This window comes from Sebastes fasciatus, chromosome 1 (assembly GCF_043250625.1).
Source record: "Sebastes fasciatus isolate fSebFas1 chromosome 1, fSebFas1.pri, whole genome shotgun sequence".
In the NCBI taxonomy this organism is placed as follows: domain Eukaryota; kingdom Metazoa; phylum Chordata; class Actinopteri; order Perciformes; family Sebastidae; genus Sebastes; species Sebastes fasciatus.
In genome coordinates, this window is record NC_133795.1 from 42290710 (window position 1) to 42317383 (window position 26674).

Sequence of the window (26674 nt, forward strand, 5' to 3'; positions counted from 1 at the left end):
TTGCAGAAATGTCCAATGCCACCATTTTTCCTGCCGACTGGGTTGTTTCGTTCAATCCCAGAACATTGGTTTCCATGCAGATTTGAAATGTCCTTGATTTGTCTAACCCTCCACTCTGAACATTGTCTGCATTGATTGATTTGCAGATTTAGTTAAGTGTGTGCAGTGTGCACTGTTTACCCCATACAGATCGTTTAAAATTGAGAATAAAATAATGCAGACTTTACGTACACAACTCAAGCATCTTTTAAGAGTCTGTTAACTATTGCCTACTAAAATGGCAAAATGGACCGAATGCAATGATTCAGTTATTTGATTTAATTATTATAATTTTTTTATATTTAATTTAATTTATAAAGTGTTTTTTATTTCTATTTCTCAAAGTTCTTGAAAAACTAGCTATTCACATACAGTAGCTAACTAATTAAAGGTGCTCTATACAATACCCAGAGCATTAATATAGGATCAAACAACTTTCCTCTGTGTGTGTTGTAATCCGAGCTTCTCCTTTCTTTGTTGACATAGCTGGGCTGTCTGTGCATGCTTTTAGTGCATGTTTGTGCATGTGAGCGTGACCCACCGGCTAGCTCACGACCACTGCTACGCACTGCTCTCATATGGTGATTACAGCTGATGACGCCGTCCCAACCGACGGTGCCATCGCGGAAGCAAAGCGCCCACCCTCAGTTTCCCCCCCCCCCCAGTGTAACACTGTTAGCTTTGTCAGCAGCGTTGTCCTTGCTTTCATTGTTAGCGCTGTTAGCTCAGCTGTCGCCATGTTGAGAGCCGTGTGGAGGCAATAAAAATGTTCCCAATCTCACATTTAGCACCTTTAACCTTTAACCTTCTATGTAAGGCTTTCATTTAAGGGCTGAGTTTCTATTGTATGGAGGCCGATCACTGTCCTGCCACACTGCTCAAATCTGAGGGATGAGGAATAGAGTTCCAACACTGTTCACGTGGTATCGATGTGACCACTTTAAAACACCATTGTTTTGTTGGAGCTTCACATTTGAGAAGCCGATCTGGCAAATAGTCTGCATTTTTGCCAATTACATCATTTACTGTGTATGGTTATTGATCAAAACTGTTGTCGATGATTTTACTAGAACTATATCCATTGACTATCTTCATAACTCTGGTGTCTAGATTATATGGACCAGTATTTTAGCTTTAAAACAGAAGGTTGCATTTGCTTCTCTGGTAGCTTGTGCCAGTATAAACACCAGGAGTCTGCGGTAAAGTGGAAATTTCATTGTGTAATTTGAGTCATGAAGCCAGCTACTACACTGGCTGAGCAGTATCTCCAACATGTCTGTTTCTCTGTGTGTATACTGATGAGTCAGGAGGTTAAGACTTCATATTCACTGGGCTTATATAACACTCATGGGGGTGGAGAGATGGAGAGGAAGGATGAGAAATCAAAATCAGCTGCACGTGAGAGTAAATGATTCTTGTCAGTCAAGGACACTCAGTGTTAAAAGATTACTCATGTTGGATTTAACCAGAATGGATAGCCTTGCCCTGTACTGACACTACTCTGTCTTCACAGTGGCTTCTTTGATGATGCTACACCGCTGATCAATTCAGCAGTACACTTTTGTTCACATTACAATGACTCTTGATTGGTCCAGTTACTGTTTTAAGGTACAAAAAAGTGTCATTTTATAGAGAAAAAGCACAGTTTACATAATATACAAGTCATGCAGACCAAGATTCAGTAAAAAAAAAGGTGTTTGGTGGTGGTGACTTAACATATGATTTGCTTCTTTTTTTTTAGTAACCAGTGACACAGCCACAAACTTGTTTCCAAAGCAGCGTGATTTAATTGAATTTGTGTTTGTGTGTGACAGATTTATTGGCCAACAACCAGACGGTATTCTGTTGGATCCTGATGACAGTTTCTGGTGTCAGGCACTTGAAGATCTTGAGACCTGCGGCCAATCAGAACTGCTCAGAGAGATAGAGGTTAGCATACAAGCATCCACCTCCAATTTAAACTTCACTCATTAGCATTCTTAAATATAATGGTTGAACCCCAAAGTTACCACAAACATGGATTTGTTGGTTACAATGGCATTAGCATTAGCATGTTAGCATCAGCATCGAACATGGATCCATACTGAACCCATTCATAAACACACGTTCACTTAAGCTGGATTTATACTTGATGCACGGGGTTAGCTGCAGTCCTGCTAGCAGTTCTGATTCATAATTCAACATCAGATTTCATCGGTTGGTAACACCCCCTCAACATGAAATGGATCTATTGTACATGATCAGGCCATAACATGCTTTCATTATATTCCCCACAGTAACTTTCTTTATATCCTTTCATTTACTTTGTGATATATGTGAGTGATGATAGTCTTTGCACTTACCTATATACTGTATCTATTTTGTATCTGTTGTGCCACCAGTATCACTCACAAATGAGTAGTTAGCTCAAGTTTACAATATGTTTTTTTTGGTTGTTGCAGGCATCCATCATGACAGGAACAGCCATCAGTCTGGGTGTAGATGGTGTCAGCAAGCCCTCGGCTGAGCCCATACTGAGTCACAGCAGGATGAGCCCGTTGCGGAGAAATTCTCTCCTGCACCAGGGAAACCTGCTCCACCAGGGTACACACCTCCACCAGGGGGCCCATCTGCACGAGGAGGCCCACCTGCATGAACAGGCCCAACTCCACCAAGGTAATTCAGTGGATGATGTGACGGAGCCAAGGGTGGTTGTCTCCCCAACTCATAATATAGAACTGACCAAAATACAATGTCTTTCTAATTGGGGGAAAATGAAGCGAACAAAATTTGACGTGCGAGCATGTTGCTGTATGGAAGTGCTGTTCAATAAATGCTTGTAGAAACACTGCTTTAATCATATCTAAAAACAAACCTTTTCATTCCACCCAGAAGCCCACCTGCTACAGGAGGCCCATTTCAACCATGAGGCCCACCTGCACCATGAGGCCCACCTGCTCCATGAAGCCCACCTGCACCATGAAGCCCACATCCACCAAGATAACCAGTCCCCTCTCCTGCATCATGAGCCCAAGCCAAAGGCCTCATTGAGAGTGTCAGAGAGGACGTGGGAGTCTCGTCGGATCAAAGAGGAGATGCAGGGGATTCTGTCCCCGACGCCTTTGGAGCTGCACAAAGTGAGTTCAAACCTCTGTCTGAAAGCTCTGTGTGGAAGTGGCTTCTGTTCTGGGATAGGACTTGGATTCTCCATCCATCCATCCATCTGCAACCGCTTATCCCGTTAGGGGTCGCGGGGGGGCTGGAGCCGATCCCAGCCGACATTGGGCGAAGGCAGGGTACACCCTGGACAGGTCGCCAGTCCATCGCAGGGCTGACACATAGAGACAGACAACCATTCACGCTCACATTCACACCTACGGGCAATTTTAGAGTCCACAATTAACCTAACCTGCATGTCTTTGGACTGTGGGAGGAAACCGGAGTACCCGGAGAAAACCCACGCTCACACGGGGAGAACATGCAAACTCCACACAGAAGGGTCCCAAGCCGGATTCGAACCTGCAACCCTCTAGCTGTGAGGCGCCAGTGCTAACCACTGCACCACCGTGCAGCCTGACTTGGATTCTATGTTGATCAAATTAGGTAAAGTGAGAGCTTGAGTGTAGGGTGAACACTAAGAATGAGAACAAATGTAAATCAAATTTGACTTAAGGTTTTGTGTTCACTTATTTGAGCAAATCAAGAAAGTGTGATGTGCTGTTAGCGAGAGTATTATTTTACAGTCTAGTTCATCCAGGTTTCAGTACAGAGCCTTAGCTCAGCTTAAGCTCGGCATTTTGAGAAATATGCTTATTTGCTCTCTTATTGAGAGTTAGATAAGAAGATCAGTACCATTCTTATGTCTGCGTGGACAGTATGGAGCTGGAGCCAAGAGATGCTTAGTTTAGCTTAGCATAAAGACTGCTAGGGGTAAAATGCTAGCTGTTCAAAGTTTTAGATAGATACTGTAGATAGATAGATAGATAGATAGATAGATAGATAGATAGATAGATAGATAGATAGATAGATAGATAGATAGATGGATGGATAGTAACTTTATTGATCCCGAGTGAAATTCAAATTTCCAGCATCACAGTTCCTTAGTCCAAACATGTTAGTAAAAAGGCAGTAAAAAAGTTAGTAGTACAAAGTACAAAACATATATACCAGATATAAAAATACCAGGAAATAAAGAAAACTGTTAAAACTGAATATAGTGCAGGGTAACAACTGAGATACGTGACTATTAAAAAAGTGAATATAGTGCAGAAGAAACTGTTAAAACTCAATATAGTGCAAACAGTGATATTGTGTTGGATAATAAAATATAGGAGATATACAGTAGTGACCAGGGGATTAAGAAATGTCAAATATGGAATATAATGCGGGATGAGAACTGAGGTAGAGAGGTTTTTTAATTAAAGTGCAGAATAAAGCTGTACGTTATTGGTAGAATACAGTAAAACCAGTCTATAGAGGTGCAGAGTAGAGCTGTTGGTGGTGTGCACAATTAAAAAGTAGCTTAGTCTATTAAAGTGCACTGTGTGCATTATTACATGCTGTAACAATTTCATGTGTGATTTCTATGGAGCTTTTATGGAACTTTTGGAGTCAGAGTTGCGCTAAATTTTAGCGAGGAAAAACTGTCATGTCCATTTTCAAAGGGGTCCTTTGACCTCTGACCTCCAGATCAGTGAATGTAAATGGGTTCTATGGGTACCCACGAGTCCCCCTTTACAGACATGCCCACTTTATGATAATCACATGCAGTCTGGGGCAAGTCATAGTCAAGTCAGCACACTGACACACTGACAGCTGTTGTTGCCTGTTGGGCTGCAGTTTGCCATGTTATGATTTGAGCATATTTATTATGCTAAATGCAGTACCTGTGATGGTTTCTGGACAATATATGTCATTGTGTTGTGTTGTTAATTGATTTCCAATAATACATTTATACATAAATTTAAATAAAGCAGCATATTTGTCCACTCCCATGTTAATAAGAGATAAGAATTTTCATTACAATATGTATTTCACGATCGTAATTGAAGGAGGGGCGGTGCCCCAACACCCTTAATGGACCACACACCACTGGTTGGTAGACATATCTTTCAGTAGCTAGCTCCATGCTTAATGCACAGACGTGAAAGCGGTATCAATCTCTTCATCTACATCTCGGAAAGAAAGAAAAAGCACATTTTCCAAAATGTCAACGTGTTCCTTTAAGTTCAGCCCGCTGTTAGAAAGATCACTCACCTCCAGCTCTCTCTGAGGAGTTTAGTGTTGCCCTAGACTCTCCGTCAGCCATGTCGCCCAAAGTTTTCTGTTTCTTCTAACTGTTAGGACCCAGAATGTCCACTGAGTGAAGTAAGTCATTTGTGTTGGGTGTTTCCAGCTTAATAGACCTTTTCACAGTAGACATTTTGACTTGTCTAGTAGGAAAAGCATAGGTGTTACTAATAACATTGATGGTTGTCTTGTGCTGTTCAAGTGTCTCAGTAAGCTGTGACAGTGAGCCAGTACGCACAATTACAGGACTATGACACCGAAGCACCTGAATACAATTGAGTCATAATTTTTTTTTTTATTGTTATTATTATTTTTGTATTACCATTTACACCTGTGCTTTTCCTACTATGTCAAAATGTCTTCTGTGAAAAAGGCCTATCTGTACTTATTTTGTATTGGTTAACTTTAATACATTATGAAATTAAATTACAACTTTGAGTTGGTTCAAGTTTAAAAAGCCATTAAAAAATGACCCTTTTATGAGTTTGAGAAATACGTTGTTTTTACAGTGAAGGATATTATGTACTATAGTATGTCCTCACCCTCCTGTGGATTTACAATTATGACCTTATACAACAGTCTGCCCAACAGCCCGGGGCCAGAATGGGAAATACATTATCCACAGGAAGAAAATACATTAATGTCAGCTAAATCTGTTTTACTGCTGGGCTCATTGGCCATCAGCCAAAATGTTAAAGCCTCTAAATGGTGTCTCATTAAAAGAGCATATAATATTCATACATCATATAATACTGCTAATACTGCTACTTCTTGTTAACCCTTAGTTCTTAACAAAACATCTGGCCTGCATTACCAATTGTACGAACCCTCCATCTTGCATTTATCCTGCAATCATAGTATATTGAGCAGTGGTCTTTAGTTGGAGTGGCCTATCAAGCATTCATCCTGCATTTAATCCTGCTTCAGTAAAGTATGTAGCATGGACGTATGTTATAAAGTAGAACTACATTGTATCACACAACTTTGTTTTTAAATGAGCTTATACTGATCTTTGTCATCCTCTGCCAAGAGAACAAAACAGAAACATTTCTTTCCATGTTCTTAAAGGGACTGTTTGTAAGAATCAGAAATTGGTTGTAACGGCGACACCTGTGGCCGTTCAGTCAACGAAAGTCAGCGTCCTGTTCTCGCACTCGCCTGTGTGCACGCGCTACCTGAACATGAGCGAGCATCGCTCAAAGCAGTGAGGAGACACACGTCAGCTAAAAGCACAATATCACTCTATAGTTCAGCTGCTTGGCAGTAATGTTAGCTGACCAGACAAAGGTCTCTCCATGAATCAATGCTGATCCTAGTGTTGGCTTTTCCTGCCTCAGCCTCCCAACCGCGGCCGGAGGGAACGGGGGAGACACCGGAGTTTTGGTCGAAGACGATAACGTTTCTCTCTGCGGAGCCCCGTCACTTCATAAGACACGGGAAACCTCTGTTGGTCTGGAGGAGCTGCAGCAGTTATTTCTGCACAAACGTCCACTGTACGATATTCTCAGAGCTAAACTAACTCTTCTGCAGTGTGGAGTGAGCGCTCATGCACGTGAGAACGGAGCGGAACAACGAGCGTGTTGTGTGAGTGAAGGCAGGCAGAGGAGCAGAGGAGCAGAGGAGCAGAGACTCCGGTCCTGGAGACCAAAGCTATGGTCTGCCCTGCGTCCTCCCACCGCGGCCAACACTGTTTAACAGACGGGCTTCACTAGATACAACCAAGAGGTTTTGGTGCTTCACTGTAGTTTGTGGTGGAGTCTGAGTCTGAACAGCGTAGACACAAGGGAGCGCGCATGGAACACCGACCAGCAATGATTTATACGTGTTAGAAGTTACAAACAGTCCCTTTAAAAAAAATGATAAAGTCATTCAAAGTCTTGCTTAGTCTCAAAAATTAGCTCAAGACATTAGCAAGCCGGCTAATATAGTCCATGAACGAGAAGGCCAGCTTTGTGTCTGTCTTGCCGCCTTTTATTTCACAAAGCTCTCTTCAACGACTAAAAGCCAATCCTTTGGTCCAGCCTCTTGCTCGGTCACTCTTTTCTCTCTTCTTTGCTTCCTCCGTCAACGTCCTCTTCATATTTATTAATATTTAACATGTCAACAGCCCAAATTGAACCAAAGTTGACAAAGCACTCCACGGGGTCCCCAGCAATACACCTGCCAAGTGTGAAGTCTATTGGTTTAACAGATCTTGAGATATGCGAAGGAGATTTCCACATCCCCACAGACTCCCGAGATTCCTGGCTTTATAGTGAGTGACAGCCATTGAAACCCAGTGCTGCATATTTCAACATTTAAAGAAATCCCTCCAAATCATTTGTATTTTTTTTTAATCATCAAAGTTTTCTAACATTAAACATTTTTAGAATGAAAAAAAAAATACTGCATTTAAATACTTGTAAAATTGTTGAAATGAGTCCAAATGAGAGAGCTTGGGGGTCAGTGGGAGTTGTTTGAACTTGGAAAATGAAATGTCTTACAATATTACTTTTGTCCTGCCAAAGACATTGCTATGATACAGTTTAGAGTCTGGGGTGTTAGGATATGTAGTGCTTGTCTCCATTCAGTCAGGAATACTAGTCGAAGAATACTCAGTCAGGTACTACGTGACAGTTTTGAGTAGATGTTGCAATTTCACAACTGTGGGCCGACGAGGGATTTAAGCTGTTGTATTGGTGGTGGTCTGTTCACCACAACACATTAGATCATGTGATTTGACACTGTCTGTCATTTAGTGCTGGCTTCTTGTGTCAGGGCCCTTGAAGACAACCTGTTCTTAAAGCATATACTGTAGGTTATTGTTCTTTTGATAGATTAATGCTTTACTCTGAGTCACAGACAGCCACCTCACGTTTAAAGTTGGATTACTCTAAACTGACTTAAAGGTTCAATGTCACCATACCAACCTCACATCCTTGTGTCGTCTTCTGTAGGTATGTGTAATAAAGGACCCAGAGATCGACGACTTTGGCTTCAGCGTGTCGGACGGCTTCTTGGAGAAAGGCGTTTACGTCAACATGATCAGACCTGATGGGCCCGCTGACCGAGCCGGGCTCAAACCCTACGACAGGATCCTGCAGGTAGTAATAAGGGAATCCACTTCATGTTTAAGGGGTATTCATTTCTGGGCAACAGTGTAGAGCTCAAAGCCCTTTTATACTGTACATAGTCCCAAGGATATAACAAGGGGGCAGGACTAGGTTTATGGCTTAAAATTGGCGTATTGTTGACAGGTCAAGTTAGTCATCTAACCTCTATCTAACTGTTCTAAGTGGACTCTATGGATAATACTCTCCCCCAATCACAAGCACACATTCGCCCATTCGCTGAAAAATGTACAAATGCGTAGCTGGCCTATCAGGACGTACCTACACGAATACGTGCGGACCCGCAGTAAAAGGCAGCTCATACCGTCGTCCGCCATCCTTTTACACTTCATCTAATGGTGATTTGCCCACTGACAGCACATCTCCACGGATGGAGTCGCCGCTTCAAGAACCCCGTCAGTGCCCGTCATGTCCTGGCTTCATGGGTTAGCTGGGGCCCCCTTCTTCTCTTCTGTGGCGGCCTAGGTTATAAAGAAGTAGGTGGGCTGTAGCGACTCACCTCCAGCCGATCAGGATCATTGTGGTTGGGTTGATGTTATGTTGAGGTAGGGCGTGCATTCATCGGGCTCCACTCACTGTACCCAAAGAGTCCAGTAGAGGGCGAAGCCTGTGTGAGTTAGAGCGACAGTAATGATATTGTAACCCTAGTTCTATAAGCACAGGCGGAGCCCTCGACCAAGGGGGCCCTAAGGCTCCTACGCCGCTCGGTGAAGAGGGTGTAGAATGGCAGACAGCGATGTGTGCTGCCTTATATACTGGGGGGTTCCGCACATATTCGGGTAAGCACATCCTGATTGGCCGGCTACGCTTATGCACATTTTCAGTGGGCGAATGCATGCTCGTGTTTGGAGGAGAGTATTACCCATAGAGTCCAGTAGAGGGCTCTGCCTGTGCTTATAGAACTAGGGTTACCATATTGTAAACTTTGTTTAATTTGCTGGAGTCAAAAAGCCCCCAAAATAAGCAAGAAGTGAAGATGACTGCAGTAAAGGCGTGGCAGAGCATCATCAGGAAGGACGACATGAATCTGATTGACTCTTTAGACATTTACTCACCACAAAATGATTCAGTACCAAACAATACATATGAAGAGCTTATTTACTTCTTTTTTGAAAATGTGGCCCCCTAAAGTAAAGGTACTTTGTATAAAAAGGCCTAAAATGATTGCTTGGTTGATCTATTGTGGATGTTAACATCCTCAAATTACTGCTCAAATTCACCATTTTAACCCTGTTGGGGGTTCAGAACAACGACAGCTTCATGACATTATTACTTACAGACTGCAGACAAGCGATAGGAATAAGAAAAAGTTGCAAATCAATTTAATACTGATACTATCTGACCTACATAAGCAAACCAGACCACCACCGAGAATGTTCTATCTAGTTATTCTTAATGCCTGTCATCGGGTCGGATTCCCCGCAAAATCAGACAAAACAATTAACGGCACGCGGTTTCACCAAAAACACCTCCAGCTCAGACTCCAGCTGGGCCTCCAGCAACGACCAGCCTGCCGCGGACAGACCCAGATCCGGCTTTGTGGCTGACTTTGACCTGCGGCCGGCTCTCCGGCGGAAGGTGGAGAGGTCCGCTCCGGGCAGCAGCAGCTCCTCCTCTGGGCCAGGAGCAGAGCTTAGCCTCACTGCTCCGCGCTGGAAGCCAGCACCGACACCACGCTGCTGGAGGCCCAGGCCGAATTGCTGGGCCCGCTGGAGGGAAGGGAGGCGTGAGAAAATGAGGACTAAAGGGAATCTGGTGCTTGGAAACACTAACGCTTTTGTCCACAGGAAACCGCCAAAATCAACACAAAATGAAAGTTCCTCGTAGTAGCTTTAAGAAATAGTTGCTCTCAGTCTTTGTTAGCTAGCTAACCAACAGCTGGACTATTTACCAGAGCAGCCATTGTCTGCGTCTCTGTACAGGTGAACCACGTGAGGACGAGGGACTTTGACTGCTGCTTGGCGGTGCCTCTAATCACAGAGGCTGGGGACAGACTGGAGCTGGTCATCAGTCGCAACCCACTGGCAAACGATGACGACGATACGGAGGACAATAACAACACTTTAGACCACCCGCTAGACCTGTAACAGACACACAGAGAGAAAGACAGACGAATCTCTACACATACATGCATTCACTTTGTCACACTCAGGTAGGAAACATACTATAACTGGTGATGAAGTGCAAAGTTACATCTACTGGAACTGGCCCTAACACACACACACACACACACACACTCCACTTGCTTGCAATAATTCTATGTAAACACAGAGACTCCTTCATGAACAGACACACACTTGCATGCTCACACAGTTGGCCCTTCCCATTCACACTGGTTTGAAATGCTGTCAAACAGAATCATTTTGTGTGGAAGCACTAGCACAGCGCGGAGAAACTAGCTGAGACACTCTCCTGAAGGCTGGCTGGGAGTCCTCACAGTGTTGTTCCAACACAAACAACCACCTAGTCGGCCCTTTAACGAGCAATTAACTGATTCGGACTCATTAAATATTGTTTTTACTTAAAACAATTGAATAAAAGGTAATGTTAGCTGTATTTAATGGCAGTCCACAGGTTTATCTAGTGCTGATGGTGCCAGAGGGATATGCCTTATTACACAATATTGTAAGTGATTTTAGGAGATTTCTAGTGAAACTGTATTGATGAAAGAGAGAAACTGCCTTGCTCAGTTTGCAGATTTCATTTGTTTTAAGAAAGGCTATTAAAACTCACTAGAAGATTGAACCAAGTTTCTAAAGGAACTGTCGGACTGGGGTCTAGACAGATGTAGCCATTGTAGAAGTCCATGTTGCTGCAAAGATTCTGCTCAAATACTGCTGCTTCATTGCAATTCCCAAGAGTAATTAGTAGGTAAGGTCACGTTTAGCTTTATATATATATATATATATATATATATATAGACAAGGTCAAGACAATGATGTCTTGATTCAATTCAATGATGAAAGGAAGAGATAGACAGGAAGGAATTGCTTTCCTCTCCTGATCAAACATGGCATCTTAGGAGGATTTGTTAGCAAAGGCAACTTTTGCCGCAACACACTTGGGAAGCTGTGCTCGTAGAGATGCCCCGGAGAAAACTGTGTTGCCAACAGAAGAACATTTTCCTGCAACATTTTGAGAGATTATTGATCCTTTTCTTTTTTTTTTTTTTTTGCAAACTGCTGGGAGAGTTGCCGATCAACATTGCCCAATATGTCACTCCAGTTGTCTGAGTGCACTGGGTTCATCTCATCTCATCTCATTGCTGGCCTACAAAGTCAAAGAGCAGTAGCTACTATGTATGCATTTGACATATCAGAGCTCATGATTACTCTAGGGTATAGGTTCACAATAATCAGAATTAACATCTATTTATGCCATAAGGTGCTGTGTGTAGCACATATGAGAAATTCATGACCACATTAGTTTTGTTCAATAAAGCAATGTTCATAAACAACAAAGCGAGCTAAAGCTTGTGAATATCTGGTGAAAACCAATGATAGAAGAAATGAAAGGTGTGGGAGCATTTCTCCAACATGGTTTATCTTTACAGTAAACAGACTGTAGTGTAATAAAGGATCTATTTGTAATTTACAATGCTATCAAAACAATTCGCCCAGGCAGTCAATACCGACGACGAGTGCTGACTCAACATGACTAAAGAGCCAAAGATACATTACTCAGGAGGAGCTGACACTATTTTTGAAGGTTCACGTTTTCCCCTGCATGATGTGATTTAGCCTTGAAGTGGAAATGAAACTTTCAACCAAGTTGAGCTGGTTCACTAAATGGATTTCCACTCTGATGAACTGTTATATAACAAACGTTCGTGGCAAGATGTTGCAGTACTCTAGCCTGTGACGTCATGAGGTTGGTTGGCTCGGCTGAGTAACACAGATACAAGAGAGACCGTGAATGATGGAGACTGAGGAGACACAGGACAGAAGAAAACAAAAGAGGGGACACGTTTGTATTTTTCCTGGATGTAAAGATGAGTTATACAATGTTAAAACGCTCCGTGGTGTCCGTCGGCTTGGGAGTATAACAGAGTGAGTGAGTTAGTTGAAGGAGAACACAGGTAACATTAGGCCGTGAGAGTAAGTGAGTAGGTTTTACTTTGTGACAGTAGTTTTGGTATGCTGATGTAAGTTACGTAAACAAACGCTATAACCCGGGCTTCAGAATAAAGTAGTGCTTTCAGCGTTAATTTTCTTAGCGACACGGTCTTTGAACGGTCTGAATGAGAAAGCAGAGGAGGACAGACAGGTGATCAGGGACTGAGAGGACGGGAGATGGGGAGACAGAGACAGGTGGTCAGGGACTGAGAGGACGGGAGATGGGGAGACAGAGACAGGTGGTCAGGGACTGAGAGGACGGGAGATGGGGAGACAGAGACAGGTGATCAGAGAGGGGAGAGGACGGGAGATGGGGAGACAGACAGCTGCAGCTGGACTCCGTGCCTGTTTGTGGGCTATTTCAGTGCCACTAGCCAGCGCTGCAGTACTGATCTCAGATTATGAAATGTACTGTTTTGTCCATATTTGACATTGTAAAACTCATCTTTACATCCAGGAGCAATACAATAGTGACCCCTTTTTGTTTTCGTCTGTCCTATGTCTCCTCGGTCTCCGTCTTTCACTTTCTCTAGCGTTGTATCTGTGTAACTCAGCCGAGCTAACCAACCTCGTGACATCACAGGCTAGAGTACTGCAACATGGCGGTGCTCTTGCCACGAAAGATGAAACAGATCTTCTTTTTTCTTTTAAATGCTGACATTTGTCCTGTTTGTTATATAATAGTTCATTAGTGTGGAAATCCATTTAGTGAACCAGATTAACTTGGTTGAACATTTCATTTCCACTGTAATGCTTTACACTGGCTACACCACATATTGCTGCTTAATTATAGATTGTAAAATATACAATCATAGCTAAGCATGTTTGGCGGTATTGTATGTGCATAGTTCTTTCACTAGATTCAGACAGTAGATTGGTAGCTCCACCGATGATGCCTATGTCAAGAATTTTGGACACCAGTGTGAACAACAATTCAAAAACAATGAACACCCTCTTTGCTACAGGGAGCAACAGGGTTCACATGCAATTCAGTTTAAGTTTGAAACAAATCTACAAGTATCAACAGCACCACTATTTTGGAATAGATGCTACTAATAACCACCATCACAGTCTCATTTATATCAAGCTATGACAACAATTTAGACAACTAATGTTTAAAATGTTCCATATAGCACCTTCAAATGATGTCTACAGTACAGATCAACCATGAACTCTAAAGTGTTACTGCTGTTTGGCTTCGTAGGGAAGACTGTCCCTTTTGTGGTGCAACGATCTTGAACAAAATTAAGGGCATCATCTGCGAACATAGAGATTGAATTAGTCTGGATGCTGAAGAGAAGTACCAAGCTGTTCAGACTAGGAACAAGTCACACACACACATGCAGACATTCTTACAAAGCAAGCAGCATGTACAGATAACAAGGACATGAAACAATGCACTTTGGGTGCATGTCATATGTGTTTGTCATAACGTTTGTTGACGTTTCTGTGCATCTGGCTGTGTTGTATTCCTGCATCGCTGTTTCTGATGTGCATGTACATGAGTGTGTTGGTACATTTCTATCTTTGTGGGTGTATCTGAAAGGGAGCATATACATGCTGTTACCCACTCGACTTTAGACAGAACTTTTTTACAGAACTGTAGCTTTTGTCCTCTAATTCCTATTTTTCCTATTATTATTTCTTATTTCAACTTTGTTTCTGAGAAATCATGTTTGGGCCATTAGTTTGGCGTAGCAGACGGTGAAAGTAGCTCACAGCACTCGCCCCAAAAGTCACTAAATCTAGCGAAAGTCGCCAAATCGGCAACACTGACAACCTGTCCCTTCAGGCCTCCCTCCAAAGCCACTTCCCCAAAATGATCATTATGAACGTAAACATATCATAATGAATGGAAGTAATGAACGTGGCTATTGTGAGTACTCACAGCTGTCAAGCTAGCAGCTTGTAGAAGACTCCGTTGATGCGCAATGAGTGCACGGACATAGTGCACGCAGGTAGGCAGGAAGGTAGACAGGCAAGTAACCCGTCCAATCATTTCATTCCTAATGATTGGATTATTACAGTCCTGCGACAGCCACAGACACATTTTGTTTTTCCTTTTTGTTGGAGCACTTGATTTATTGATTGCTGTCGGGATGACAATTTCAAAAATTGAGTTTGAAGAACATTACCAACCCTAGCTTTATTGACTTTTCTTTAAACCTCCCACCTTTCCTCACCACCTATTTTTGGTCTGTATGGTAACAGCAGAGATTCCTTCCACGTCCTTCACCTCTTGTCTTCATGATTTTCTCTTATTCCTGCCAAAACTGTCTTTGCCCTTATTATCTGTGGATTAACAGAAATGAGTCTTGCTGTTGCTCACCTCCTACTGCACTGGGCAGATTGTGTCTGTGTGTGTGAGAGACAGAGACAGAGACAGACAGAGAGAGAGAGAGAGAGAGAGAGAGATGAAAGGTAACATTTTTATACATGTGTTCCTGTGTGTATGTATAGCACAATAGAGAGAACTAATACTGTGTGAGTGCGTGTGTATGTGACAAACTGTGTGAGTGTATAAAAAATGTGTGTGTGAGAGAGAGAGAAGAGAGAGACAGAGAATACACACACACACACACACACACAGGAATACTCCATGTGAGACTATGTGTGTGAGAGACAGAGGAGACAGAGACCAGCCTTTGTCCTCTGAGGATTAAAACAATCCCAACCTCTGTTCTCTTTCTCTCTCTCTTTCACTGTTTGTATGTCTCCCACTCTTCCCTCACATTGTTACATAATACAGTTAGAATCCAGCTGCCCCTTTTGAGAACACCAGTGTGTGTAGGTGTGTGTGTGTGTGTGTGTGTGTGTGTGTGTGTGTGTGTGTGTGTGTGTGTGTGTGTGTGTGTGTGTGTGTGTAGGCGCATGAGATTGTGGGATGAGTATATGACTGTACTGGTGTGTTCCTCTGTGTTTTTACATGTACCCAAGGATTTGTTTTTGTCATTTCAAGTATGTATGAGCTTTTCAGAGTGTGTGTATGTGTGTGTGTGTGTGTGTGTGTGTCAGAGAGAGAGCTAGGTGGTGTACATTTCATTGTACAGTGGTGATGTTTTTCAGGGCCGTGGGCCATTCCGAAACCCTGATGAGACTGAAAACAGTATAAACTCAGTTTTTGTGAGCAAGTCGGAGAAAGACAACCTTTTCATGAATAACAAAAAAGGGACATTTACTTCTCGTCAAGCACTTACTATAAAAAAGAAGCACACTGTTGAATACCATGCACTGTAAGCATTTTCATGTACAACGGAACAAACTTGTCGAGTGTTTTTTATGCAATGTCAAGTGGCCAAAAAAAAAAAGAGTTTTGTAAAACAACAAAAAAAAAAAGACAAAATGCTGAGAGAAGCCTTCCAAATGGTTCTGTTTTTTTTTTTTAATGTATGTACGTATGTGTGATCATCCATACTCCCTATGCATTTCTGGGTCAAAGGTCAGTTTAAAGCCCAATCCGGAATCGTAACAAAAGTCCCACGGATGTGATAAGTTTAGAGGAAAATATAAACATTCATCACAGTTGTATGATGTATTAAATGACACATTTATAGTTAAAAGGTTGAAAATGTAAAAATGAAAGAAAAAAAACATTCAATTACTGTGACAATCAACAATCATTTCATATTAATATAAAATGATTGAGTCACTTATTGAATTTTGAGGGAGAAATGTGGCACTGTCAGACTGAAGATTTGATGACATGACGCTACACTGCGTACATAGCCTGTTGTCATTACCCCTGAAACCCTTGAAGAATGTCATTACATTTGACAAGTTGACATTTATACACATACATACAGTATCAAAATCTGATTTTATGATTTAGCATGTTTTCCAGACGACCATAGCATCTGTTCAACTAGTCTGGCATAGTCACACCTATCTCCAGAGTGCTCTGTCAGCACTTCAGAAAAGTCTGGCTTCATACATTATCATTCTGGTACGGGCTAAAAAACGCTCTGGCTTCTTTATATTTCTTTAAGCCAATCACAATCGTCTCGGGTGGTGCTAAGCACATGATGCAGCGACAGTGCACTTGCAAAATAGATAGCGGACAAAGAGGAGAATGCCGGCTGAAATGTCCGGCCAATGGCAGACTTCTTCTATATTCACATGGAATCAGGCAGATGCTAGATCCTGCTAGATCCCTCCCTCACACCGGAAAAAGTTGTCTGCAATATAATATTAAGAGAAAGCTGTATTTTATAGCTACATGCGTTACCAGAATAGTTACATAAAATAGTTAACAAAAAATCATTTGATTTAGTTTGGTTTATTTTATTCCATCACCGTAGCGACATATCGTCATGCGTGTTTAGTTTTGCCGTCCTGCCGTTCCGTCGGACTGTTTGTTCTTCCTGTGTTGTCCAGACGGTGTTGTCCGTCTGCCGTCCACCTTCTGCCTGATTCCATGTGAATGCAGCATTAGACCCACAGTTAGCCTATCACCCAGGAAACTAGAGGTAACATTTCTGCTCCATGTTGAGAGCCGTGTGGAGGCAGCTCCGTGTTGAGAGCCGTGTGGAGGCAGCTCCGTGTTGAGAGCCGTGTGGAAGCAGCTCCGTGTTGAGAGCCATGTGGAGGCAGTAGAAATGCTCTCAATTTCCAATTTAGCTCTTTTAATGATTACTGCACGTTTTGGAAATTAAAAAAAAAATGGCCGGGATAATCATACATCGATTCAAGAAGTTTCCTCTATAGTTAACTAGCTAACTATAGTGTCTTGTCAACTAACCATTAGCTTAACTTACAACCAAGATACATTTAGCTTTATTCTAACTATAGCATTAAGGCTGCATTCAGACCAAATTGGGGAAACGCCAGTCTTCCCATTCATTTCAATGTGGGTAACGCGCAGTGTTGGGGACCACAGGGGATGCCGAAAAGTTGAAACAGAATCAACTTTTGGAGAAACACAACCCAACGTCACGCTGCGATGGCCAATCACGTGACCGGCGATCCGACTGGAATATGCCCACAGGAAGAACAGCAGCATGAATGACCAAAACACAATGGAGTGTAGCATCATATTTCACGTGTAGTCACTCAATTTGGCCTTGTGCACCAGTTTAAAAGCCACCGTCTTGGTAGGCCTTGGCATCACACAAATGGGCCATTTAAGTGACACACCAACGCACAACCCTTCGCTACTCGCTGAAACGCCTGATTTGGTGCGAATGCAGCCATAGTCAGCCAACCAATAGCATTCTGCCGAGAGAACTACAGTTCAGTAGCTAACGATAGCTGTGACTCTACTAACTAAAAGCGTGTTGCATCATTTCCAAACGAGCACATTTCAGTGTCTCTTATGATCTGTTGGTCATGAATGTGTCCAATCTTTGCGTCACATTTATGATAAATCCCACGAGAACTTTTTGCATATAAGTTATTGGATTCATGCAGGCCTGTCTTATTCATTATTCATTTAAAAAAAGATTTGTTGATAAGTGGCATCAAAGCTTATTGCGATCGCGGATTAATGTATGCGTTGATATTGTGATTTTTTTTTTCATATGTGTAAAGTTTTATTCTATGTAATATAGTATTTTTCTATGACAATATTATTCTTCCGAACATGGGAGAAAATAAAAAAACATAAATTATCAGAGGGAAAATAAAATGTATAACTTTGTTGTTGTGGTCTCTTTTTTTCATTTTCTATGGAACAAAGAGTGGAGTGTACTGCTATACTTCTCTTTTCTAGAAGAACGTGAGAAAAGATCATAAGTAAGAACAATAAAATGTCTAATTTTATGTTGGGTGACTGGTCTGAAGTTATTTTCATGTGTCTTTGTGAACTTTAATATAACCCAAATAATCCAGTGCTAACACTGCATGGTCATGTGTGTGACTGACATGCACACATTTTCCATCCAGAATCAGGAACTTGTACTAGAACTAAGAACTAAACTGGTTTTAATGTTTCTTCCTTGCCATAGAAGCACAAAAAGTGTCTGAAGTGAAGGTTATACTTCTTAGGAAGGCAAAAACTATCGTGGAGTCTTAAATCTTAAAGGGACTATTTGTAACTTTCAGAAATGCTTCTTAACAGCGACACCTGTGGCAGTGAAATCAACGAAAGTCAGCGTCGGGCTCGCGCTTTCTCGCTCTAAATATACCTGAACGAGCATCGCTCAAAACAGTGAGGCGACACACGTCAGCTAAAGCCACAATATCACTCTATATTTCAGCTGCTTGGCAGTAATGTTAGCTGAACAGATGACGGTCTCTCCATGAATCACTTCTGATACTGTTTGCTTCTCCTGCCTCAGCGCAGGCTGAAGCAGCGGGGTTCCGCAGCGAGAAACTCGTCTCCCTCCGCCCGCAGCCGGAGTGAACAGGGGAGACACCGGCACCCGGTCGGTAACGAGACAACAAGGTTTCTCTCTGCAGAGAACACAGAAAGTTCTGTTATCTGCTATAGGTCAAAGTAACTTTCAGTAACTCTCTGTCCCCAACCATCACTAAAAGTTCTGTTATCTACTGTAGGTCAAAGTTACTTTCAGTAACTCTCTGTCCCCAACCGTCACTAAAAGTTCTGTTATCTAACTTTCATAGAGAGTTTAATCATCCAATCCACCAAACAACTCAAAACAAGAGTCAATACCAACAGGAGAATACACTGTTTACCATTGGCAGAGCATTTTGGCTAATTTGTTTTACATAATCAGCTGTGCTGCTCATCCCACAAATGCATGATCCTTACAAGTTGGACATCATTGTGAAGGTAAGTAAACAGGCTTTCCAGCAATGTAAAATACAATGCCAATTAGCACTGTAACAACAGAGAAATAATCGACGAAACACAAGTTTCCGAACTTTGTTTTCCCAGTTTATATATATAATAGCTAAATTCACACATTTTCTCTGTATGAATACATTCAATCTCAGGACCACAGTTTCCATAACTCCAGGTATGGTGTTTAACAGACAACTGGAACATCACCTGAGCGAAGATCTTCGACATAAAGTTAGAGCCCTGATCACTTTGTATGCGCTTTGGAATACCAAATGTTGTGAAGAATTTCACTAGTGCCTTTACAATAACCTTGGCCTTTAACGTCCGTAAAGGCACAGCCTCAGGATTAAGGGTGGCGGCACACATCATGGTCATAATATACTGGTTACCTGACTTAGTTTTTGGAAGTGGTCACCCTATCACAATGTGCTCAAACGGTTCCCCAATTACAGGGATGGGATGTAACGGAGCAGCAGGAATCGTTTGGTTTGGTTTCCCCACTAGCTGACACGTATGACAGGAGCAGCAGAACTGAGCCACCGCAGATTTTAATCCTGGCCAAAAGAAATACCTGAGGATGCGCCGATAAGTTTTCCGATTGCCCAAATGACCTGACAGACTGTGATCATGGGCCAAACTGAGCACTTGGATACGAAATGGAGTTGGCACAACTAACTGTCGGACTACATTGTGATTGCTGCCCAGCACAGGAGACCACCTCCGCATGAGGACATCATCCTCAAAAAGTAAGCAACAGACCTCTCATTTTTGACTTGCTAGCGTGAAGTCATACACAACATAGTGGATTCACATTTCATAGGGCTGTCAAGTGCAACAGAACTATCTGCCTCAATAGTACTGTCGGCCATAAAAGTATCAGGAAGGGGCACTACCTCACCTAGTTTACGAGCCCTGGCACGCGTAATAGCGCACACAGGGAAAAGGGAAGACGGGTCACACATCTCCAGGGTGGGGTTGTCAACAACGTCAGGGGAGGGGAACACTTTCACTTTTCCCGCTAAATCATTCCCGAGAATGAGGTCAACCCCCGATACCGGCAACTGGGGCCGCAAACCAACTCTCACCGGGCCAGACACGATAGAAGAGGACAGCTGCATGGCGTGGAGAGGCACGCGTAACACGCTCATTTTAACACCCCACGCCAGTATGTCCGAGCCACAGTACGTTTGATTCATAAAATGCAGTACCCCAGCATGAATAAGAGAATGTTTTGCACCGGTATCTCGTAATATTTTAATGGGCACGGAGCTGGCTACATCCTCGGGAATGGCTACAAAACCATACAAAATAAAAGGCATAAAAGCCGGGTTCAAATTGCTCGTCCTCTCCCACCGGAGCCATGTTTTGAGCCACAAATGTCATTGTCTGAATCAACCCGATGGCGTTTTAAACTGGTCTTTTCTCTTTAACACCGGACAATCAGCAATCAAATGTCCGCTTTCATGACAATAAAAAAAAGAACGGTTATCAGGCAAAGCGACGACTGACGCCGGAAACTCCGGGGAGATTTTTGACGCTCACCGGAAGTGGCACCAACACGGGGTACAGATGGCGAAAACACACTCTTATGCGTTAAGCAAATTCGTCAGCACATACTGCTGCTTGGGACATGGTTGAAACTTTTGGTCATTCAAATACACTACGATGTTTTCAGGGAGGCATTTTTTAAACTCTTCGATCAAAACAAGTTCCCGCAACTAAGCAAAATCATTTGTTTCTGTAGCATGACACCATTTGTCAAATAAGGTGCTCTTTTCATGTGCAAACTCACCATAGGTCTGGTTGCCAGTTCTCCTACAATTTCTAAATTTCTGCCTTGGGCTGGCCACCTAGGTAAGCATAAAACCACAGCTCGCATCAAACAGCATTTCCACTGGCCTGGACTACGCAAAGAGGTTGCACAATTCTGTAAAAGTTGCCCTCAGTGCCAAATAACATCTGTTAAAACTCCCTCCAGAGCTCCACTTCAACCGCTGCCCATCATTGGCACCCCCTTCGAGCGCCTTGGGATGGACATTGTCGGTCCTGTTGAGAGAAGCAAGGGGGGGAACCGTTATATGCTGGTCATAACAGATTACGCTACAAAGTACCCTGAAGTTTTTCCATTGAAATCCATAAAAGCAAAATCAGTAGCTTTCTGTTTGGTGCAGTTCTTTTCCAGAGTAGGCTTCCCTTGTGAGATATTGACTGATCAGGGAACTAACTTCATGTCCACTCTGCTGAAACAGGTGTATCAGTTACTTGGCATTAGGAGCCTGAGGACCACGCCGTATCATCCCCAAACTGATGGACTGACGGAGCGCTTCAATCAGACCCTGAAGCAGATGCTTCGGAAGTTTGTGAACAGTACTGGTACGGACTGGGATCAGTGGCTGCCATACCTCCTCTTCGCATACAGGGAAGTACCCCAAGCCTCCACTGGCTTCTCTCCATTTGAACTTTTGTATGGACATGAAGTACGAGGGCCTCTCTCACTGCTGAGAGAGATTTGGGAGGGAGACCAGGGGAGGATGAAATCTGTTAACATTATATCCTATGTTGTCCAGATGAGAGACCGATTGGAGAAAATGGGTGAGCTTGCCCAATCACACATGGCAGAGGCCCAAAAACAGCAGAAGTCCTGGTACGATCAGTCAGCCCGACAGAGATCCTTCAATCCGGGACAAAAAGTGCTAGTGCTCCTCCCCAGTGATAACCACAAGCTGTTAGCAAAGTGGCAGGGACCATTTGAGATCCTGAAGAAACTGGGGCCCACCACATATCAGGTATCAACCCCAGGGCGGCCACGCTCAAGTAGGGTACTGCATATAAATCTCTTGAAGGAGTGGGTGCAGCGACCTGAAAGGAAAGCAGAAGTGATGCTCATCAGAGATGTGCTAGAGGAAGAGGAAGTGGAGGAGCAATACCTGCCTGCGGCGGAAGCTGCATTGGACCATGACCTCAGCCACCTCTCGGAAGACAAACAGCTTCAGGTGAGGGCAATCTGTAATTCTGAAGTTTTTCAGGAGAATCCTGGGAGGACAAATATTGTTGAACATGATATTGTTGTTAGAGAGGGTACTTCTGTGAGACGACTAAGTTACAGGATTCCAGAACACCTGCTGGCCTCACTGAAAAAGGAGGTGGACCTGATGCTGTCCCTGGGGATCATTGAGACTTCAAAAAGTGAGTGGTGTAACCCAGTGGTCCTGGTGCCGAAGAAGGATGGAAGCCTACGGTTCTGCATTGACTTCAGGTACCTGAATTCTATTTCTCAGTTTGATTGCTATCCAACACCAAGAATTGATGATTTACTTGAACGGCTTGGAAAAGTGAAATACTTGACCACCTTAGATCTGTGCAAAGGTTACTGGCAGGTTCCACTCACAGGGCGATCCAGGGAGCTGACAGCCTTCAGGACACGATGGGGTCTCTTCCAGTTCACAGTCCTGCCATTTGGGTTGCATGGGGCACCAGCAACCTTCCAGAGGCTCATGGACCAGGTACTTTGTGATTTCTCTGGTTTTGCTGCAGCATATCTGGATGACATTGTCATTTACAGTACCACCTGGGAGGAGCACATGGAACATCTGCGTGCTGTCTTAGATGGTCTCCACTCTGCGGGTCTGACCATAAATCCATCAAAATGCACCTTCGCTACCGCAGAGACGGAGTACCTGGGCTATGTCATTGGAAATGGGGTGATACGGCCGCAGGTCAACAAGATCCACGCCATCGAGTCATGTCCTTTGCCTCAAACAAGGAAGCAGCTACGATCCTTTCTGGGAATGGCAGGCTTCTATCACCGCTTCATACCGCAATTCTCTGCCAGGGCAGCTCTACTCACAGACCTGACTAGATCCCAGTGTCCCAATCAGATCCAGTGGCCCGAGGAGGCAGTGGCAGCTTTCCACGACATCCAGCAATCATTAAGTAAGAAACCCGTTCTGTACAGCCCAAACTTTGATGAACATTTTATTCTGCAAACGGATGCTTCCGACAGGGGTCTCGGGGCTGTGCTGCTCCAGGGACCACCAGGCGACCGTCATCCAGTTGCCTTCATCAGCCGGAAACTGTTCCCCAGGGAGGTTCGATATTCGACGGTGGAAAAGGAGGCACTGGCCATCAAGTGGGCCCTCGACTCATTCCGGTACTACCTCCTGGGGAGAGAATTCACCCTGGAGACAGATCACAAGGCGCTTCAGTGGATGGAGAGGATGAGGGATACGAATGGAAGGATTACCCGGTGGTACCTGGCTCTACAACCATTCCGCTTCAGCGTGCAGCACATCCCAGGCAAGGACAACCTCACAGCTGACTACCTCTCTCGCTGTTCCAGCGAGGGTCCTGAAGGGGGGGAGTGTGTGATGGTCACAGCCACACAGGGTAATATCATTCCGATTCACACTCTCTCATCTCATTAGTTTACTACCTACACAGGTTCATTTAATTTGCAGCCAACTATATCTTTACAATTAACATCACATATTTGTGTTTAACCTTATATAGTTTAGATTCACACATTAACACTGTGAGGTTACACATATTATTATTTGTTATATTAATCATTTGTTTCTTTGTTTGAGTTGGCTGTTGGGGGAGCTGACTTCCTGGTGGAGATAGGGGCGTGGCTGAGGACTCAAACTGGGCCAGACCAAGTGCTGCAATGTTATGGGGGGGATTTTGTTGTAGTTAGTTCTGCTTGGTATTTAATTAAATATAACATGTCCATACTTTATGTCCACATTATGATCATTATTGTTCATAAATGAAGTAATACTTTTTCCCTGATCTACTGTCTTTCTAGGCCAGAATTCAGTGTTTGAGCCTGCAGCAGTGTCGGGAGCTTCTGGGGAGATGTCTGTTGAGGGATCCCAGCCTCATATTTGATCTAATGGTCAGCGCTCCTCCACCAGGTCCTCCTGGCCAGGACTCCAATCAACCTGAGGTGCAGGAAAATGCCCACTGACGTGGAAAGGAAGTGCTGTGGCCAGCCACCACAGAACTGCATTTCCCTGCTACCTCATGTGGACCTCTACATCCTCCATGAGGGTGTCCTTCGCCTGACCAGGAGGATCTGGAACGACATTAGGGCTCAGCAGGACGTACCCAATCCCGGAGAGGACAACAGACAGTTCCGGTATGCTGCTTACCGGCAGTTTGTTGTGTGGCAGTATGGAGCCTTGGGGCGGGGTAACAGAACTGTAATTCCCAGCTGTTGTGTGTGGAGGATTAGGGACAGATATCCTGACCCCCACCACCAATATGTGGGCTTTATCCCACACAGGCTCTTTTTGTGTGTCAATGCGTGATGTCTTTACATTATCATAAATGATACCTTTCATATAACATCTCTGTAGTCGTCAAAAAGCTGCTTGTAATTAACAAAATCTATATGCAACCTTTATCAACTAAAATCAGAATCAGTGTAATGAGAAACTATTTTGTGAAGGCTGCAAGGGTTAGTGTGAAAACATGCAATTTGGGTTTCTGAAGAAGGGATGTTGAATGAGGCCCACTGAAAGAACTTCTATACCTTGTCGTCGACTGACTTGTGTGTGCAGTAGCTCCTCTGTGGTTGGAGGTGGAATACCACATAGCACACCATACTGCCGCGGATCATCAGGCCTCTGGCGTCTCACACGCGGCATGCCTCTGTCTGCTGCGGTGCGGCTACGGAGGATGGCCCTCTAGAGGTCAGGAATGTAGCCATAGTCCTTGTCGACCTTCATTGTGTACAGGCTCCACTTCCGCGACTTCTTGTTGTACAGCTTCCGGTATCTGACATAATGAAATTAGCATATGACCGAAACAGGAAAAGATGGTTATTGAAAAATGAATTTGTGATAAATTTGCAAAACTGCTGCCTGTGCAAGGGCAACATTCATTATAATTATTCATGTATAAATTTGACCTTATATTATAAAACTAATATACTTCCGTTTTAGTGGGTATACTGTTGTCAATTTTAAGAACTTACTCAATGGAGCCATCAGCTTTTCTCTGCACTGGTCGGTGGACATGATGATTATAATCCAAACCAGCAAGTAGGGTGCGAGCTGAATAGACGGGCGGGGTGAAACTGAATCTCTTGCTGGCATACATCAGTATGTGGTTGTGAAAGGACTCAAGTTCTGCTGTAGACCTAAACAGTAAAAAACAAGTGTTAGATCTTTTATGTTGTCATTAGTCATTAGTTGATACATATAGTCACAATCAGTGGTGGACAGTAAAAAAATAAAAAGGACTTTGATCAAGTCACTGCATGATTTACAATCATCTGTATTTTAGAGATTTTTCAAAAAGGGACCCACTCTGCATGATCTTTCCCAAGATTTACTCACTTTTTTCTTCCCTATGTGGGTTTATAGGGAGTAAGCCAGGAGCTTCCTTTGTTTGAGTTAAATACTTGTGAACATAAACATTACATGTAAAACCCATGCCCACATACCTAAATCCCAGGTACTTCACTACTTCACCCAGCCAGCGTGCATTTAGCACTATCTCAATGAGTGCTCTGTGTGCCACAGATCCCTTCTCTATCCATTCCTTGTCCCTGTTGTCCGACAAGGGTCCATGGTGACAGGCGCCAAGAGCCCACTCGTGTTCTCCTGTGACGTGATGGAGTAGGCCAACCCACATGTCCTAAGAGAACAATAACGCATCAGCAATGATCCGACACATTACGCTGAAATGATGTCTGCAGCTGTGAAATATTTCTGGCTCCACAAGTGTAGCAATATAAATAACAGTTCATATAGTACTTACAAAGAAGTCGTCATAGGTTGCCGACATTTTGGCACAAAACCAAAAGTGGTTGCACACATCCTTGCTCCAAATGAGTAAAATGGAGCACCCTTTCTGCTGGCTCGCCTGACCACAGAATGAAATGCAAAAACAATCAAAGAAAATTATTGGTGTAAGCAAGTTTTGTGACGAAGTGACAATGAGTTCAAATGAAATACATTCCATAATATTACCTAGTGGATCTTCTTTCCAAGGTTTTTCGATCCGTGCCACATGTCAAGGGTATGGCGAACTCCCCATGACTTATATATGCCCTTGGCTGTATGAACAGTGAACAAAAGACATTTGTAAGTACAGACATCTGCACGACTCCTGCACAAGTCAACACACATATTAAAAATGAATAACAAACTAAAAACCTATATACGTACTAAAGAGTGCAGCTATCTGGCTATGAGCATCAGTACATATTTCGCTCAAATTTCCTATTTACTGACGAAGTGTGTCAAAAGTCCAGATGAAGGCTTCCTTCTCCATGATGACACTGTTCCGCGCCGTTTCACGTTTGTCCACTGTCACCATGGAGATGATGTCTTTAGAGTCATTCTCCATCACACTATATGTGCAGTACTGTGCACAGAATCCAGGGCTGT

At 43.3% G+C, this 26674-nt stretch overlaps 1 protein-coding gene across 11 annotated transcripts in view; it reads left to right on the plus strand.

Annotated features, from left to right (window-relative positions):
- Window positions 1-12252, plus strand: part of grip2b (glutamate receptor interacting protein 2b) — a 448132-nt gene extending 435880 nt beyond the window's left edge. For 10 of the 11 annotated variants that reach the window (XM_074649538.1, XM_074649547.1, XM_074649493.1 and 7 more), the window contains exons 21-25: window positions 1854-1968; window positions 2481-2694; window positions 2911-3155; window positions 8244-8390; window positions 10340-12252. In XM_074649538.1, the coding sequence (XP_074505639.1) occupies window positions 1854-1968; window positions 2481-2694; window positions 2911-3155; window positions 8244-8390; window positions 10340-10504 (886 nt within the window). In that variant the 3' untranslated portion in view covers window positions 10505-12252. The remainder of the gene's footprint in view (window positions 1-1853; window positions 1969-2480; window positions 2695-2910; window positions 3156-8243; window positions 8391-10339) is intronic. The other variant, XM_074649512.1, reaches the window with a different exon arrangement.
- Window positions 12253-26674: the final 14422 nt, after the last annotated feature.